This window comes from Tachyglossus aculeatus, chromosome 22, assembly GCF_015852505.1.
Source record: "Tachyglossus aculeatus isolate mTacAcu1 chromosome 22, mTacAcu1.pri, whole genome shotgun sequence".
NCBI classification, from domain to species: domain Eukaryota; kingdom Metazoa; phylum Chordata; class Mammalia; order Monotremata; family Tachyglossidae; genus Tachyglossus; species Tachyglossus aculeatus.
In genome coordinates, this window is record NC_052087.1 from 50316103 (window position 1) to 50333470 (window position 17368).

Here is a 17368-nt window from a genome sequence, read left to right on the forward strand (position 1 = left end):
GCCCAATGTTGGGTAGGGACTGTCTCTATATGTTGCCAATTTGTACTTCCCAAGCGCTTAGTACAGTGCTCTGCACATAGTAAGCGCTCAATAAATATGACTGATTGACTGATTGATTGACTCTCCACAGCCCACAACTAATGGTAAAGATCCAACCCACCCTGTGAAATCGTCGCTAGATCCATGCGCTCGCTGCCACCTCTAACACTTTAGAACAGATCCATTTATAGCCTCTCCTACCTAAGGACTTAAAAGCGTGGCTCCGTGTTAAGAGCCCGGGCTTGGGAGTCAGAGGTCATGGGTTCTAATCCCAACTCCGCCTCTTGTCAGCTGGGTGACTCTGGGCAAGTCGCTTCACTTCTCTGGGCCTCAGTGACCTCATCCGGAAAATGGGGATGAAGACTGTGAGCCCCACCTGGGACAACCTGATCACCTTATATCCTCCCCAGCGCTTAGAACAGTGCATCATTCATTCATTCAATCGTATTTATTGAGCGCTTACTGTGTGCAGAGCACTGTACGAAGCGCTTGGGAAGTACAAGTTGGCAACATATAGAGACGGTCCCTACCCGACAGCATGCGCGTGCAGAATGACCAGAATAATAATAGTTGTGCCAAGTTTTTTTTTACTGTAGGCAAGGAATGTGTCTACCAACTCTGTTGTATGGTACTCTCTCAAGTGGTTAGGGCAGTGCTCTACACACAGTAAGCGCTCAATAAATGCCACTGATTGATCGAAGGACTTCCTCTGGGTGGAGCATTGTACTAGGAGGTGGGGTAGATAGAAGAAAGTCAGTTCGGTCCCACATGGCACTCCCACGGAGTCCAAGGAGGGGGAAGACAGCCCCCCCCCCCCAATTGTGGTATTTGTAATGATCACTGTGGTATTTGTAAAGTACCTACTATGTGCCAGGCACTGTGGTGAATACAATCAAGTCAGCTTGGAAACGGTCCCTGACCCACGTGGGGCTCCCGGTCTCAATCCCCATTTTCCAGATGGGGGAACTGAGGCCCAGAGAAGTGAAGTGACTTGCCCAAGGTCACACAGCAGACAACTGGCAGAGCCGGGATTAGAAACCAGGTCCTTCCTATTCCCAGGACTGTGCTCTAACCATTCTGCCACGCTGCTTCTCTCCTTTCATTAAGTCCATCAGGTGGAACCCACCAGCTGAAATGGGGGGGGGGGGGGGGGAAGTGGCCACACAGGGTTCCCCCTTTGACTAAGCACCCCAGGGGGCCCCCAGAGTCCCAGTATTCGGCATCAGGTTCCCACCACCGGTGCTGTAAGTAGCTCAGGAAATGTATTCGTAGATGGCTCCACCAGTCGTTGGGGTTTTTTGTTTTTTGTTTTTACCAGTCAACCTTGACAGTGATCCCAATTTTCTCTACCTGTTCCAAAGAACACAACTGACTCCCTGGAACCTTGGAAAGCGAAGTTCTGGGACACAAAATTAAGGGGCAGGACGGTGGGCAAATGCTGGTTTGCGTGGCAAGGCAGTAACGGCCATGTTCTATTGTACTCTCCCAAGCGCTTAGTACAGCACTCCGCACACAGCAAGTCCTCAATCGACAAGATTGACTATAATAATAATGATGGCATTTATTAAGCGTTTCCTATGTGCAAAGCACTGTTCTAAGCACTGGGGAGGTTACAAGATGATCAGGTTGTCCCACGGGGGGGCTCACGGTCTCAATCCCCATTTTCCAGATGAGGGAACTGAGGCCCAGAGAAGTGAGGTGACTTGCCCAAAGTCACACGGCTGACAACCGGAATTTGAACCCACGACCTCTGACTCCAAAGCCCGGGCTTTCCACTGAGCCACGCTGCTTAGGACACCACTGATCCTTACCTCTCCCAGCCTGTGGCGTGTGGAAACAATCAGAGTGACGCTAGCCTCTCAAACCAATGTATCGCCTTAATCCGGAGTTCTCCCCGATTCCCTGGGCTAATAATTCACTAAATGGACTACTCAAAAGCCCGAGTGCCTAAGCCAACCAAAACTAAACAGCAATCAGAAGTTTTATTTATATATAGATGTATATTTATATACATCTTGCCGACCGCTTCGCAAACATTCGCCTGGAGGAAGGCAGCTGCCCCAACGCTGGCATTGAAACTGGGGAGGGATGTGAGTCAAGGAAGGCAGCGGGATGTACTGTTCAGCCAGGGCACATTTCGGAAGGGGTGGTCAGGAAAGATCTGCTCGGCTGCCAGGATAAACCTGGAGAAGGGTCTGAAGAACAAAGAAAGGGCAGGATGGCTGCATCACCGCGAGGTTCGGTATCTCTGAGTCATCCATCCTCGCCCCAGCGACAGGATTTTGAGGGCCGCACAGCCCTATGACGACCGCCCACCCGCTGGAAGCTTACGCTCCGAACGGCCCCGGAGAATCCGGCGGGATTGATGAGGGGAGAGGGAAAAAAGGGCAACCCAACTGAGCCCTGAGATTCATTCAATCGTATTTATTGAGCGCTTACTGTGTGCAGAGCACTGGACTAAGCGCTTGGGAAGTCCAAGTTGGCAACATATCGAGACGGTCCCTACCCAACAGTGGGCTCACAGTCTAGAAGGGAATCCCGAGCACCCAGTGGAGGCAGGGACTCTGAGACTGTGTGACTCTGGGCAAGTCACTTCACTTCTCTGGGCCTCCGTTACCTCATCTGTAAAATGGGGATTAAGACTGTGAGCCCCCCGTGGGACAACCTGATCACCTTGTAACCTTCCCAGCACTTAGAATAGTGCTTTGCACATGGTAAGCGCTTAATACATGGCATTATTATTATCATTATTATTAGACACGCAGCTGACTTGCTCCGAACCGCCGGCGGTGGCAGGGGGAACCACCCCCGGCAATTCTCAGCATGGCTCAGTGGAAAGAGCCCGGGCTTTGGAGTCAGTGGTCATGGGTTCAAATACCGGCTCCGCCACTTGTCAGCCGTGTGACTTTGGGCAAGTCACTTAACTTCTCTATGCCTCAGTTCCCTCATCGGTAAAATGGGGATTAAGACTGTGAGCCCCCCGTGGGACAACCTGATCACCTTGTAACCTCCCCAGCGCTTAGAACAGTGCTTTGCACACAGTAAGCGCTTAATAAATGTCATTATTATTATTATTATTAATTCTCAGCAAAACTCCCATTCGATGGAGGCGGGGGGGAATTCCAGCTCCCGAGAAGGCAGCCATAGACTCCCCCTTATTAACGACAATAGTGACAATGAAAATTGTGGTATCTGTCAAGCGCTTCCTCTTTGGCAAGCACCGGGGTGACACAACAGATGCAGATTAGACACGGTCCCTGTTCCACATGGGACCCAGAAAAAGGGAGGGGAGAGAATAGATATTTAATCCCCATTTTACAAATGAGAAAACCGAGGGATAGGGAAGTTAAGCGGCGTGCTCAAGGATACACAGCGGGCAAGTGGCAGAGCCAGGATCTGAACCCGAGTCTCCTGATTCCCAGGCCTGGGCATTTTCCACTACGGCCCGCTGCCTCGGGCTTTTCTGGCCAACAGCCACGCTTCCTTGCCAATGTACAAGAGAGCACACACCCTGCTTCTAGTGGAATTTGGCTCTGGGTTTGCTTCAGGCTACGTGCGAGGGATGGACGCAGCCGGCCCCATTTTTTTTTTTTATGCCGTTAGTTAAGTGCTTCCTATGTTCCGGGCACTGTACTAAGCGCAGGGGTAGATACAAGCAAATCGGGTTGGTCACGGTCCCGGTCCTTCCATGGGGCTCCGAGTCCTCACCCCCATCTCACGGATGAGGGAACTGAGGCCCAGAGAAGTGAAGTGACTCGCCCAAGGTCCCGCAGCAGGCAAGTGGCAGGGCTAGGATTAGAACCCAGGTTCCTCTTGCTCCCGCGCCCACGCGCTATCATCATCATCATCATCAATCGTATTTATTGAGCGCTTACTATGTGCACAGCACTGTACTAAGCGCTTGGGAAGTACAAATTGGCAACATATAGAGACAGTCCCTACCCAACAGTGGGCTCACAGTCTAAAAGCGCTATCCGCTAGACCACGCTGCTTCTCACCCCATGAAAATGTAGGACTGGTGATCCTTGTCACTCTGATAGTCGGGGGCCCAGCCTAGCTCCAAGGGGCCCTTGTAGGGGACTAGGAGGGAACAGCTCAAATTCATTCACTCCTTCATTCAATCGTATTTATTGAGCGCTTACTGTGTGCGGAGCACTGGGCTAAGCGCTTGGGAAGTACAAATTGGCAACATATGGAGACGGTCCCTACCCAACAGCGGGCTCACAGTCTAGAAGTCAAATGAAAGCAGACAGGTATATATGGCCTAGTGGAAAGAACTCGGGCCTGGGAATCTGGGAACCTGGGTTCTAATCCCACCCGTCACTTGTCTGCTGTGGGGTCACGAATGAATGAACTCACTTCACTTCTCTGTGCCCCCGTTTCCTCTTCTGTAAAACAGGGATTCAATACCTGTTCTCTCGCCCACTTAAAAACAGTAATAATAATAATGATGGTATTTGTTAAGCCCTTACTATGTGCAAAGCACTGTTCTAAGTGCTGGGGTAGATACAAGGTGATCAGGTTGTCCCACCTCACGGTCTTAGCCCCCATTTTTAGAGATGAGGTAACTGAGACACAGAGAAGTTAAGTGACTGGCCCAAAGCCACACAGCTGACAAGTGGTGGAGCCAGGATTCGAACCCATGACCTCTGACTCCAAAGCCCGGGCTCTTTCCACTAAGCCTAGACTGGGGGCCCCAAGTAGGCCATTTATTCATTCATTCATTCAATCGTATTTATTGAGCGCTTACTGTGTGCAGAGCACTGTACTAAGCACTTGGGAAGTCCAAGTTGGCAACATAGATGGTCCCTACCCGACAACGGGCTCACAGTCTAGAAGGGGGAGACAGATGACAAAACAAAACATGTGGATGGGTGTCAAGTCATCAGAATAGAAATTAAGCTAGATGCACATCATTAACAAAATAAATAGAATAGTAAATATGTACAAGTAAAATAAATAGAGTAATAAATCTGGACAAACATATATACAGGTGCTGTGGGGCGGGGAAGGAGGTAGGGCGGGGGGGAATGGGGAGGAGGAGAGGAAAAAGGGGGCTCAGTCTGGGAAGGCCAGGGACTGTCTGGCCCAATTACCTTGTAGTGACCCCAGCTTTCACTACAGTGCTTAGCACATGACAAACACTTACCAAATACCACAATTATCATCATCATCATCATCATCATCAATCGTATTTATTGAGCGCTTACTATGTGCAGAGCACTATACTAAGCGCTTGGGAAGTACAAATTGGCAACATATAGAGACAGTCCCTACCCAACAGTGGGCTCACAGTCTAAAAGTCTAAACTTTTAACAGTCTAAACTTTATCATTAGTAAATAGCCTGCACAGGGGCCCCGCTTGGAAGGTTGTTACACTCTGCATCAGCAATATTGCCCTGAATGGGGTACTTTTATTTTCCAAGTTATTTTTATTTCCTTTATCCTCGCTTCACTGTGAGATGGGAACAGGTACTACGATCCCCATTTTAAAGATGAGAAAACTGAGGCTCGGGTAAAGTCCTGACATAAGGCCAATCACTGAGTTCACCGGGACAAGATTCCCCGACCCGCCCCCCCCCGCCACCTCCCCTCCCTACGGTCTTTCTAAATTATAATATCTTCTATCCCGTATAACTACTACGATACTTGTTAAGCACTTACTATCGGTCAGGCACTGCAGAGGAAGCGCTGGGGTGGATACCGGTTAATCAGTTTGGACCCAGTCCCCGTCCCACGTGGGGCTCCCAGTTTGTTGTTCTAGTGTCCCAAGCGCTTAGTCCAGTGCTTTGCAAACAGTGAGCACTCAGTAAGTACGATTGAATGAGTGAAAGGCAAGAATGAGACACGCTGGGGGTCTGATTTTCAACCAACAGACTGTGAGCCCACTGTTGGGTGGGGACTGTCTCTATATGTTGCCAATTTGTACTTCCCAGGCGCTTAGTACAGTGCTCTGCACATAGTAAGCGCTCAATAAATACGATTGATGATGATGAACCAACAGAGTTTACACTCTGGATGCAAGCAGGGGACAAAAGGAGGCAGACGAGGAGTTCTACGGGGGGGAAATACGGGAAAGTGACAAAGGGGCATCAGGAGTGCACTTTGGCGGTGGGAAAGGATTTTGTTGGATTGGTTTTTGCTTTTTTGCTTTGGTTTGGTTTTTTACCACTCCTCTGCCCTAAGGAAAACAGCCCACCGGGAAAGGGCACTTCTGGGAGAGGACGCAAGAGTGACACGGCGGTGGGCCTGCCCCCTTCGAAGCGAAAGAGACACCCTAATTTTGGAAGGGCCAAGGTGGCTGTGAGGGGGGTGGGGGTGCCGGGGGGCTACCAGAGTGGAAACCGCTTCCAGGTGGCGGGGCGATGAAGTAGGAGAAGCCCCCGATAAGGAGGGAAGCAGCATGTTTCAGTGGAAAGAGCCCGGGCCTTGGAGTCAGAGGTCAGGGGTTTAAATCCCAGCTCCGCCAACTGTCAGCTGTGTGACTTTGGGCAAGTCACTTCACTTCTCTGGGCCTCAGTTACCTCATCTGGAAAATGGGGATGAAGACTGTGAGCCCCCCGTGGGACAATGGGCATGAAGACTGGGAGCCCCCCGTGGGACAACCTGATCACCTTGTAATCTCCCCAGCGCTTAGAACAGTGCTTTGCACACAGTAAGCGCTTAATAAATGCCATCATCATCATCATCATCTAGCCTGGTGGCTAGAGCACCGGCCTGGGAGTAAGAAGGTCCTGGGTTCAAATCCCAGCTCCACCACTTGTCTGCCGGGTGACCTCGGGCAAGCCACTTCACCTCTCTGGGCCTCAGTGTCCTCATCTGGAAAATGGGGATTGAGATTACGAGCCCCATGTGGAACAGGAACTGTGTCCAACCTGATTCACTTGCATCCACCCCGGCGCCTAGTACAGTGCCTGCCACATAGTAAGCATTTACCAAATACCACAATTATCAAGTATCATTACTACTACTACTACTAATAATGATGATGACATTTGTTAGGCGCTTACTATCTGCAAAGCACTGTTCTAAGCGCTGGGGAGGATACAAAGTGATCAGATTGTTCCATGTGGGGCTAACAGTCTTAATCCCCATTTTACAGATGAGGTCACAGAGGCACAGAGAAGCTAAATGACTTGCCCAAGGTCACACAGCTGACAATTGGCAGAGCTGGGATCCCGGCTCTGCCACGTGTCTTCTGTGTGGTACTTCTTAAGCACTTACTACATGTCAGGGACTGTTCTAAGCGCTGGGGTGGATCCAAGCAAATCGGGTCGGACACAGTCTCTATCCCCATTTTACAGATGAGGGAACTGAGGCCCGGAGAAGTGAAGTGACTTGTTCAAGGTCACACAGCAAAGTGGCAGAGGGGGGATTTGAACCCATGACCTTCTGACTCCCAGGTATGTGTTCTATCCACTACATCTTGCTGCTTCACTCCTCTGGGCCTCAGTGGCCTCATCTGTACAATGGGGAGTCCCACCTGGGGCAACCCGATTAGCTTGGATGACAATAATAATAATGACGGCATTTGTTAAGCGCTTACTATGTGCGAAGCACTGTTCTAAGCGCTGGATAATAATGGTATTTGTTAAGCGCTTACTATGTGCCAAGCACTATACTAAGCACTGGGATAGATAGAACGTAATCAGGTTGTCCCACGTGGGGCTCACAGTCTTAAGCCCCATTTTTACAGATGAGGTAACTAAGGCCCAGAGAGGTGAAGTGGCTTGCTCAAAGTCACACAGCTGACAAGTACCGGAGCCAGGATTAGAACCCACGACCTCTGACTCCCCAGCCCGGGCTCTTTCCACTGAGGCACGCTGCACAGTCTTCATCCCCATTTTCCAGATGAGGCCACTGATGCCCAGAGTAGCGACTTGTCCAGAGTCACACAGCTGACAATAATAATAATTATAATGATGGTATTTGTTAAGCGCTTACTATGTGCCAAGCACCGTTTGAAGTACTGGGGAGGATACACGGTGATCAGGTTGTTCCATGTGGGGCTCACAGTCTTCATCCCCATTTTTCAGATGAGGTCACTGAGACCCAGAGAAGTGAAGTGACTTGCCCAAAGTTACCCAGCTGACAAGCGGCGGAGCTGGGATTAGAACCCATGACCTCTGACTCCCCAGGCCGGGCTCTTTCCACTGAGCCACGCTGCACAGTCTTACTCCCCATTTTCCAGATGAGGTCACTGAGTGAAGTGACTTGTCCAAAGTCACACAGCTGACAATAAAATAATAATAATAATAATAATGGTACTTGTTAAGCGCTTACTATGTGCCAAGCACCGTTCTAAGCACTGGGGAGGATACAAGGTGATCAGGTTGTCCCACGGGGGGCTCACAGTCTTCATCCCCGTTTTTCAGATGAGGTCACTGAGGCCCAGAGAAGTGAGGTGACTTGCCCAAGGTCACCCAGCTGACAAGCGGCGGAGCTGGGATTAGAACCCACGACCTCCGACTCCCAAGCCCGGGCTCTTTCCACCGAGCCCCGCTGCCCATTCTTCATCCCCATTTCCCGAAGAGCTCACTGAGGTCCAGAGAAGCGACTTGCCCAAAGTCACCCGGCGGCATTAGAACCCACAACCTCTGCCTCTCCAACCAGTTTCCACTAGGAGCCCGTTGTTGGGCAGGGACTGTCTTTCTCTGTTGCCAACTTGCCCTTCCCAAGCGCTTAGTCCAGTGCTCTGCACACAGTCAGCGCTCAATAAATACGATGGAATGACTGAATGAATGAAAGGAAGGGAAAGTACACCCCTGATACGTCATAGCACTTGTGTATGTCTGTACGTATCTAATACTGTTTTATTAATGATGTGTAAATATCTATAATTCTAGTTATTTTAACAGTATTGACGCCTGTCTACTTGTTTCGTTGTCTGTCTCCCCCTTCTAGACTGTGAATAATAATTATGATAATGATAGCATTTATTAAACGCTTACTATGTGCAAAGCACTGTTCTAAGCACTGGGGAGGTTACAAGGTGATCAGGTTGTCCCACGGGGGCTCAAAGTCTTAATCCGCATTTTACAGATGGGGTAACTGAGGCACAGAGAAGTTAAGTGCCTTGCCCAAAGTCACACAGCTGGCAATTGGCGGAGCCGGGATCTGAACCCATGACCTCTGACTCCAAAGCCCGGGCTCTTTCCACTGAGCCACGCTGCTTCTCTGCTTCTCTGTGAACCTGTTGTTGGGTAGGGACCGTCTCTATCTGTTGCCGACTTGTCCTTCCCAAGCGCTTAGTACAGTGCTCTGCACACAGTCAGAGTTCAATAAATACGATTGAATGAATGAATAGCAGTGGTGAGCCCGTTGTTGGGTAGGGACCGTCTCTAGATGTTGCCAACTTGTACTTCCCAAGCGCTTAGTACAGTGCTCTGCACACAGTAAGCGCTCAGTCAATATGATTGAATGAATGAATAGCATTTGGTGAGCCCGTTGTTGGGTAGGGACCCTCTCTATATGTTGCCAACTTGTACTTCCCAAGTGCTTAGTACAATGCTCGGCACACAGTAAGCGCTCAATAAATACGATTGATTGATTCCCCTCCCCACACCACCTGTATATATGTACATATGTTTGTACGGATTGATTACTCTATTTATTTAGTTATTTTACTTGTACATATCTATTCTATTTATTTTATTTTGTTAATATGTTTGGTTTTGTCGTCTGTCTCCCCCTTCTAGACTGTGAGCCCACAGTTGGGTAGGGACTGTCTCTATATGTTGCCAACTTGTACTTCCCAAGCGCTTAGTCCAGTGCTCTGCACACAGTAAGCGCTCAATAAATACGATTGATTGATTGATTGGCCGACGTCCTTCCCAACCGCTCGGTCCAGTGCTCTGCACACAGTAAGCGCTCAATCAGTACGACAATGAATGAATAAACAGCATTGGTGAGCCCGCTGTTGGGTAGAGACCATCTCTCTGGTGCCGACCTGTCCTTCCCGAGCGCTTGGTCCAGTGCTCCGCACACAGTCAGCGCTCAATCAATACGACAATGAATGAATGATTATTAGTCCAGTGCTCTGCACACAGTAAGCACTCAATCAATACGACTGAATGAATGACTGAATAACATTGGTGAGCCCGTTGTTGGGCAGGGACCGTCTCTCTCTGCGGCCGACCTGTCCTTCCTGAGCACTTAGCCCAGTGCTCCGCACACAATCAGCGCTTCGTCAATACGGTGGAATGAATGAATGAATAGCACTGGTGAGCCCGTTGTTGGGCAGGGACCGTCTCTCTGGTGCCAACCTGCCCTTCTCGAGCACTTAGCCCAGTGCTCCGCTCACAGTCAGCGCTCAATCAATACGACTGAATGAATGAATAGCACTGGTGAGGCCGTTGTTGAGCAGGGACCATCTCTCTCTGCGGCCGACCTGTCCTTCCCGAGCGCTTAGTCCAGTGCTCTGCATACAGTAAGTGCTCAATACATACGCCTGAATGAATAATAATAATGACATTAAGCGCTTACTATGTGCAAAACACTGTTCCAAGTGCTGGGGAGGTTACAAGGTGAATGGATGAAGAGCACTGGTGAGCCCGTTGTTGGGCAGGGACCGTCTCTCTCTGTGGCCGACCTGTCCTTCCGAGCACTTTGTCCAGTGCTCCACACACAGTCTGCGCTCCATCAATACGACTGACTGAATGAATGAATGAACCCAGTGCTCCGCACACAGTCAGCGCTCAATCAATATGACTAAATGAATGAATAGCACTGATGAGCCCGTTGTTGCGCAGGGACCGGCTGTCTCTGGTGCCAACCTGTCCTTCCCGAGCGCTTAGCCCAGTGCTCCGCACACAGTCAGCGCTCCATCAATACGATTGAATGAATGAATGAATGAAGAGCACTGGTGAGCCCGTTTTTGGGCAGGGACCGCCTCTCTCTGGTGCCAACCTGTCCTTCCCGAGTGCTTAGCCCAGTGCTCCGCACACAGTCAGCGCTCCATCAACACGATTGAATGAATGAACGAATGAAGAGCACTGGTGAGCCCGTTGCTGGGCAGGGACCGTCTCTCTCTGGTGCCAACCTGTCCTTCCTGAGCGCTGAGCCCAGTGCCCCGCACATAGTCAGTGCTCCATCAATACGACTGAATGAACTGAGTGAAAGATTGAATTAACATTGGTGAGCCCGTTGTTGGGCAGGGACCGGCTCTCTCTAGTGCCAACCTGTCCTTCCCGAGCCCAGTGCTCCAGCGCTCCATCAATATGCCTGAATGAATGAATGAATGAACCCAGTGCTCCGCACACAGTTGGCGCTCCATCAATACGCCTGAATGAATGAACCCAGTGCTCCGCGCACAGTCAGCACTCCATCAATACACCTGAATGAATGAATGAACCCAGTGCCCCGTGCGGTCGGAGTTCCATCAATATGCCTGAATGAATGAATGAACCCAGTGCTATGCAGTCAGCGCTCCATCAATACGCCTGAATGAATGAACCCAGTGCTCCGCACACAGTCAGCGCTCCATCAATACCCCTGAATGGAGTGAAAGATTGAAGGAACATTGGTGAGCCCGTTGTTGGGAAGGGACCGGCTCTCTCTGGTAGCCAACCTGTCCTTCCCGAGTGCTTAGCCCAGTGCTGTGCACATAGTTAGTGCTCCATCAAAACGCCTGAATGAATGAATGAATGAACCCAGTGCTCCGCGCACAGTCAGCGCTCCATCAACACCTGAATGAATGAACCTAGTGCTCCATCAATATGCCTGAATGAATGAATGAACCCAGTGCTCCGCAGTCAGCACTCCATCAAAACGCCTGAATGAATGAATGAATGAACCCAGTGCTCTGCACACAGTCAGTGCTCCATCAATACGCCTGAATGAATTAATGAACCCAGCACTCCATCAATATGCCTGAATGACTGAATGAATAAATGAACCCAGTGCTCCGGGCACAGTCAGCGCTCCATCAAAACGCCTGAATGAATGAACCCAGCGCTCCACCAATACACCTGAATGAATGCATGAATGAACCCAGCGCTCTATCAAAATGCCTGAATGAATGAATGAACGAACCCAGCGCTCCATCAATATGCCTGAATGAATGAATGAATGAACCCAGCGCTCCATCAATACGCCTGAATGAATGACTGACTGAATGAACCCAGTGCTCCGCGCAGTCGGCGCTCCATCAAAACACCTGAAAGAATGAACAAATAAACCCAACGCTCCATCAATACGCCTGAATGAATGAATGAATGAACCCACTGCTCCATCAATACGCCTGAATGAATGAACGAACCCAGCACTCCATCAATACGCCTGAATGAATGACTGACCGAATGAACCCAGTGCTCCGTGCCCAGTCAGCGCTCCATCAAAACGCCTGAGTGAATGAATGAACCTAGCGCTCCATCAATACGCCTGAATGAATGAACCCAGGGCTCTGCGCACAGCCGGCGCTCCATCAAAACGCCTGAATGAATGAATGAACAAACCTAGCGCTCCATCAATCCACCTGAATGAATGAACCCAGCGCTCCACGCACAGTCGGTGCTCCATCAATACGCCTGAATGAATGAATGAACCCAATGCTCCGAACACAGTCAGTGCTCCATCAATACGCCTGAATGAATGAATGAACCCAGTGTTCCATCAATATGCCTGAATGAATGAATAAATGAACTCAGTGCTCCGTGCACGGTCAGCGCTCCATCAAAACGCCTGAATGAATGAATGAACGAACCCAGCGCTCCATCAACACGCCGGAATGAATGACTGACTGAATGAACCCAGTGCTCAGCGCACAGTCGGCGCTCCATCAAAACACCTGAATGAATGAATGAACGAACCTAGCGCTCCATCAATCCGCCTGAATGAATGAATGAACCCAGGGTTCTGCGCACAGTCGGCGCTCCATCAAAACGCCTGAATGAATGAATGAACCCAGTGCTCCATCAACACGCCTGAATGAATGAATAAATGAACTCAGTGCTCCGCGCACAGTTGGCGCTCCATCAACACGCCAGAATGAATGAACAAACCCAGCGCTCCATCAATCTGCCTGAATGAATGACTGACTGAATGAACCCAGTGCTCCGCGCACAGCCGGCGCTCCATCAAAACGCCCGAATGAATGAACCCAGGGCTCCGTGAACTACCAAAATGCCTGAATGAATGAATGTACCTAGTGCTCCATCAATACACCTGAATGAACGAATGAACCCAGCACTGCGCGCCCAGCCGGCGCTCCATCAAAATGCCTGAATGAATGAATGAATGAATGACCCTAGCGCTCCATCAATCCGCCTGAATGAATGAACCCAGCGCTCCGCGCACAGTCGGCGCTCCATCAAAACGCCCGAATGAATGAATGAATGAACCCAGCGCTCCGTGCAGTCGGCGCTCCATCAAAACGCCTGAATGAATGAATGAACCTAGTGCTCCATCAATACACCTGAATGAATGAATGAACCCAGTGCTCCACGCACAGCCGGCGCTCCATCAAAACGCCTGAATGAATGAATGGATGACCCTAGCGCTCCATCAATCCGCCTGAATGAATGAATGAACCCAGCGCTCCGTGTACAGTCGGCGCTCCATCAAAACGCCCGAATGAATGAATGAATGAACCCAGGGCTCCGCGAACTATCAAAACGCCTGAATGAATGAATGAACCTAGTACTCCATCAATACACCTGACTGAATGAATGAACCCAGCGCTCCGCACCCAGTCGGGGCTCCATCAATACACCTGACTGAATGAATGAACCCAGCGCTCTGCGCTCAGTCGGCACTCCATCAAAACGCCTGAATGAATGAATGGATGAACCTAGTGCTCCATCAATCCGCCTGAATGAATGAACCCAGGGCTCCGCGAACCATCAAAACGCCTGAATGAATGAATGAACCCAGTGCTCCATCAATACACCTGAATGAATGAATGAACCCAGTGCTCCGCGCACAGCCGGCGCTCCATCAAAACGCCTGAATGAATGAATGGATGAACCTAGCGCTCCATCAATCCGCCTGAATGAATGAATGAACCCAGCGCTCCGCGCACAGTCGGCGCTCCATCAAAACGCCCGAATGAATGAATGAATGAACCCAGGGCTCCGCGAACTATCAAAACGCCTGAATGAATGAACCCAGCGCTCCGCATACAGTCGGCGCTCCATCAAAACGCCCGAATGAATGAATGAATGAACCCAGGGCTCCGCGAACCATCAAAACGCCTGAATGAATGAATGAACCCAGTGCTCCATCAATACACCTGAATGAATGAATGAACCCAGTGCTCCGCGCACAGCCGGCACTCCATCAAAACACCTGAATGAATGAATGAACCTAGCGCTCCATAAATACACCTGAATGAATGAATGAACCCAGGGCTCGGCGCAGTCAGCGCTCCATCAAAACGCCCGAATGAATGAATGAACCCAGGGCTCCGCGAACTACCAAAATGCCTGAATGAATGAATGAACCTAGTGCTCCATCAATACACCTGAATGAATGAATGAACCCAGCGCTCCGCGCCCAGTCGGCGCTCCATCAAAACGCCTGAATGAATGAATGAATGAATGAACCTAGCGCTCCATCAAAACGCCCGAATGAATGAATGAATGAACCCAGCGCTCCGTGCAGTCGGCGCTCCATCAAAACGCCTGAATGAATGAATGAACCTAGTGCTCCATCAACACACCTGAATGAACGAATGAACCCAGCGCTGCGCGCCCAGCCGGCGCTCCATCAAAACGCCTGAATGAATGAATGAATGAATGACCCTAGCGCTCCATCAATCCGCCTGAATGAATGAACCCAGCGCTCTGCGCACAGTCGGCGCTCCATCAAAACGCCCGAATGAATGAATGAATGAACCCAGGGCTCCGCGAACTATCAGAACGCCTGAATGAATGAATGAACCTAGTGCTCCATCAACACACCTGAATGAATGAATGAACCCAGCGCTCCGCGCCCAGTCGGCGCTCCATCAAAACGCCTGAATGAATGAATGAACCTAGCGCTCCATCAATCCGCCTGCATGAATGAATGAACCCAGCGCTCTGCGCACAGTCGGCGCTCCATCAAAACGCCCGAATGAATGAATGAATGAACCCAGGGCTCCGCGAACTATCAGAACGCCTGAATGAATGAATGAACCTAGTGCTCCATCAACACACCTGACTGAATGAATGAACCCAGCGCTCCGCGCCCAGTCGGCGCTCCATCAAAACGCCTGAATGAATGAATGAATGAACCCAGCGCTCCATCAATCCGCCTGAATGAATGAATGAACCCAGCGCTCTGCGCACAGTCGGCGCTCCATCAAAACGCCCGAATGAATGAATGAATGAACCCAAGGCTCCGCGAACTATCAAAACTACTGAATGAATGAATGAATGAACCTAGTGCTCCATCAACACACCTGAATGAATGAATGAACCCAGCGCTCCGCGCCCAGCGGGCGCTCCATCAATACGCCCGCTGAAGCGGAACAGTGCTTAGCACATAGTAAGCGCTTAATGGGTGTCATCATCATCATCATCATCATCCCCATCATCATGGATTCAAAGCTGTTTAACGGCGATTTTGGCGGGTGTCGGTGGGCGTCTCACCTGGGCACGCAGCTGGCGGAGCTTCGGTCCACCTCCCAGGTGGCGTACAGGTTCATCTGCACCGGGGCCGGGGGGCGGCCGGGACCCCCGGGACCGGGGCCGGGACCCGGACCCACCCCCGGGGCGGAGGGGCCCGACCCGGAGGCCCCCGAGGAGGAGGAGGCGGCGGCGGCTGAGGCGGAGGCGGAGGCTGAGGAGGAGGCGGCGGCCGGGGCGGCCTTCGGCGGCTGAGGCGGCGGCGGCGTCGTCGGTTGCTGCTGAGGCGCCGGCGGGGGCGGCGGCGGCGGCGGCTGAGGCGGCGTCGGAGGGGCCGGGGCCGCCCCGGGGCCCCGCTGGTGCCCCCCGCCGCCGGGACCCCCAACGGCTCCTCCGCGCTCCGCCATGACGCCTCAGCCGGCGGCGGCGGCGGCGGTGGTGGTCGTCGTCGTCCTCGTCGTCGTCCTCGTCGCCGGCGACCGTTCGGTCCGTCAGCCTGCCGCGCGCGTGCGCGCCCGCCCCGCCTCCGCCACGGACGGCCGCCGCCGCCGCCGCCGCGCACGCGCGGGGCCTCGCGCGCCCCCGGGGCGCGAGCCTCCCCGTGCGCCTGCGCGGCTCGGCGGGTCTGTCTAAATGTGGGGGGCGCAGGGACGACCGTCGGCGCGCACGCGCGGGGCGTCGCGCGCCGCTCTGAAGCCTCCGGGGCGCGGGACTCCCTGTGCGCCTGCGCGGCTCGGAGGGTCTGCCTATAGCGGGGGGGGGGGAAAGGGCAGCGACGGCCGCCGGCGCGCACGCGCGGAGCTTCGCGCGCCGCTCTCGCGCACCCTGGGAGCGAGCCTCCGCGCCGTGTGTGTGTGTCTGTCTGTCTGTCTGTCTGTCTGTGGGGGGGCAACGACGGCCGCCGGCGCGCACGCGCGGGGCCTCGCGCCCCCGGGACGCGAGCCTCCCCGTGCGCCTGCGCGGCTCGGCGTGTGTGTGTGTGTGTGTGTGTGTGTGTGTCTGTCTGTCTGTCTGTGGGGGGAGCAATGACGGCCGCCGGCGCGCACGCGCGGGGTCTCGTGCGCTGCTCTCGCGACCCCGAGGCGCGAACCTCTCCGTGCGCCTGCGCGGCTCGGCGTGTCTGTGTGTGTGTGTGTGTGTCTATGGGTGGGGGGGCAGCGACGGCCTCCAGGTGGCTTCGCCCTTCCAGCTGCAGGGGGGAGCGCGCGCCCCGCCTCCGCCACCGACGGCAGCCGGCGCGCACGCGCAGATCTTCGCGCGCCGCTCTCGCGCCCCCGGGGCGCGAGCTTCCCTTTGAGCCTGCGCGGCGCGCGCGCGCGTGTGTGTGTGTGTGTGTGTGGTGGGAGGCAGCGACTGTCGCCGGCGCGCACGCGCGAAGCCTCGCGCTCCCGGGACGCGAGCCTCCCTTTGAGCCTGCTTGGCGGGCGTGCGTGTGTGTGTCTATCTACCTATGGGGGGGGGGGCAACGACGGCCGCCGGCGTGCACGCGCGGGGCCTCGTGCGCTGCTTTCGCGCCCCCCCGTGCGCCTGCGCGGCTTGGCGTGTGTATATGTGTGTGTGTGTGTTTGTGTGTGTGTGTGTGTGAGGGGGGTGGACGGACACGGCGACGGCCTTAGCGATGGCCTTCGGGTGGCTCCGCCCCTCCAGCTGTAGGGCGGAGGGAGCGCGCCCCGAGTCTTCCACAGACGGCCGCTGGCGCGAGCCTCCCTGTGCGCCTGCGCGGTTCGGCGTGCGCGTGTCTCTACATGGGGGGGCGCCGACGGCCTCCTGGTGGCTCCGCC

At 53.0% G+C, this 17368-nt stretch overlaps 1 protein-coding gene across 1 annotated transcript in view; it reads right to left on the reverse strand.

The window, feature by feature from the left end:
• The window catches only part of PACS1 (phosphofurin acidic cluster sorting protein 1), a 162808-nt gene extending 146764 nt beyond the window's left edge, over nucleotides 1-16044 (reverse strand). Inside the window, exon 1 of the mRNA XM_038764658.1 lies at nucleotides 15612-16044. Coding sequence (XP_038620586.1) covers nucleotides 15612-15994 — 383 coding nt within the window. The 5' untranslated portion in view covers nucleotides 15995-16044. The remainder of the gene's footprint in view (nucleotides 1-15611) is intronic.
• Between the last annotated feature and the right edge of the window lie 1324 nt (nucleotides 16045-17368).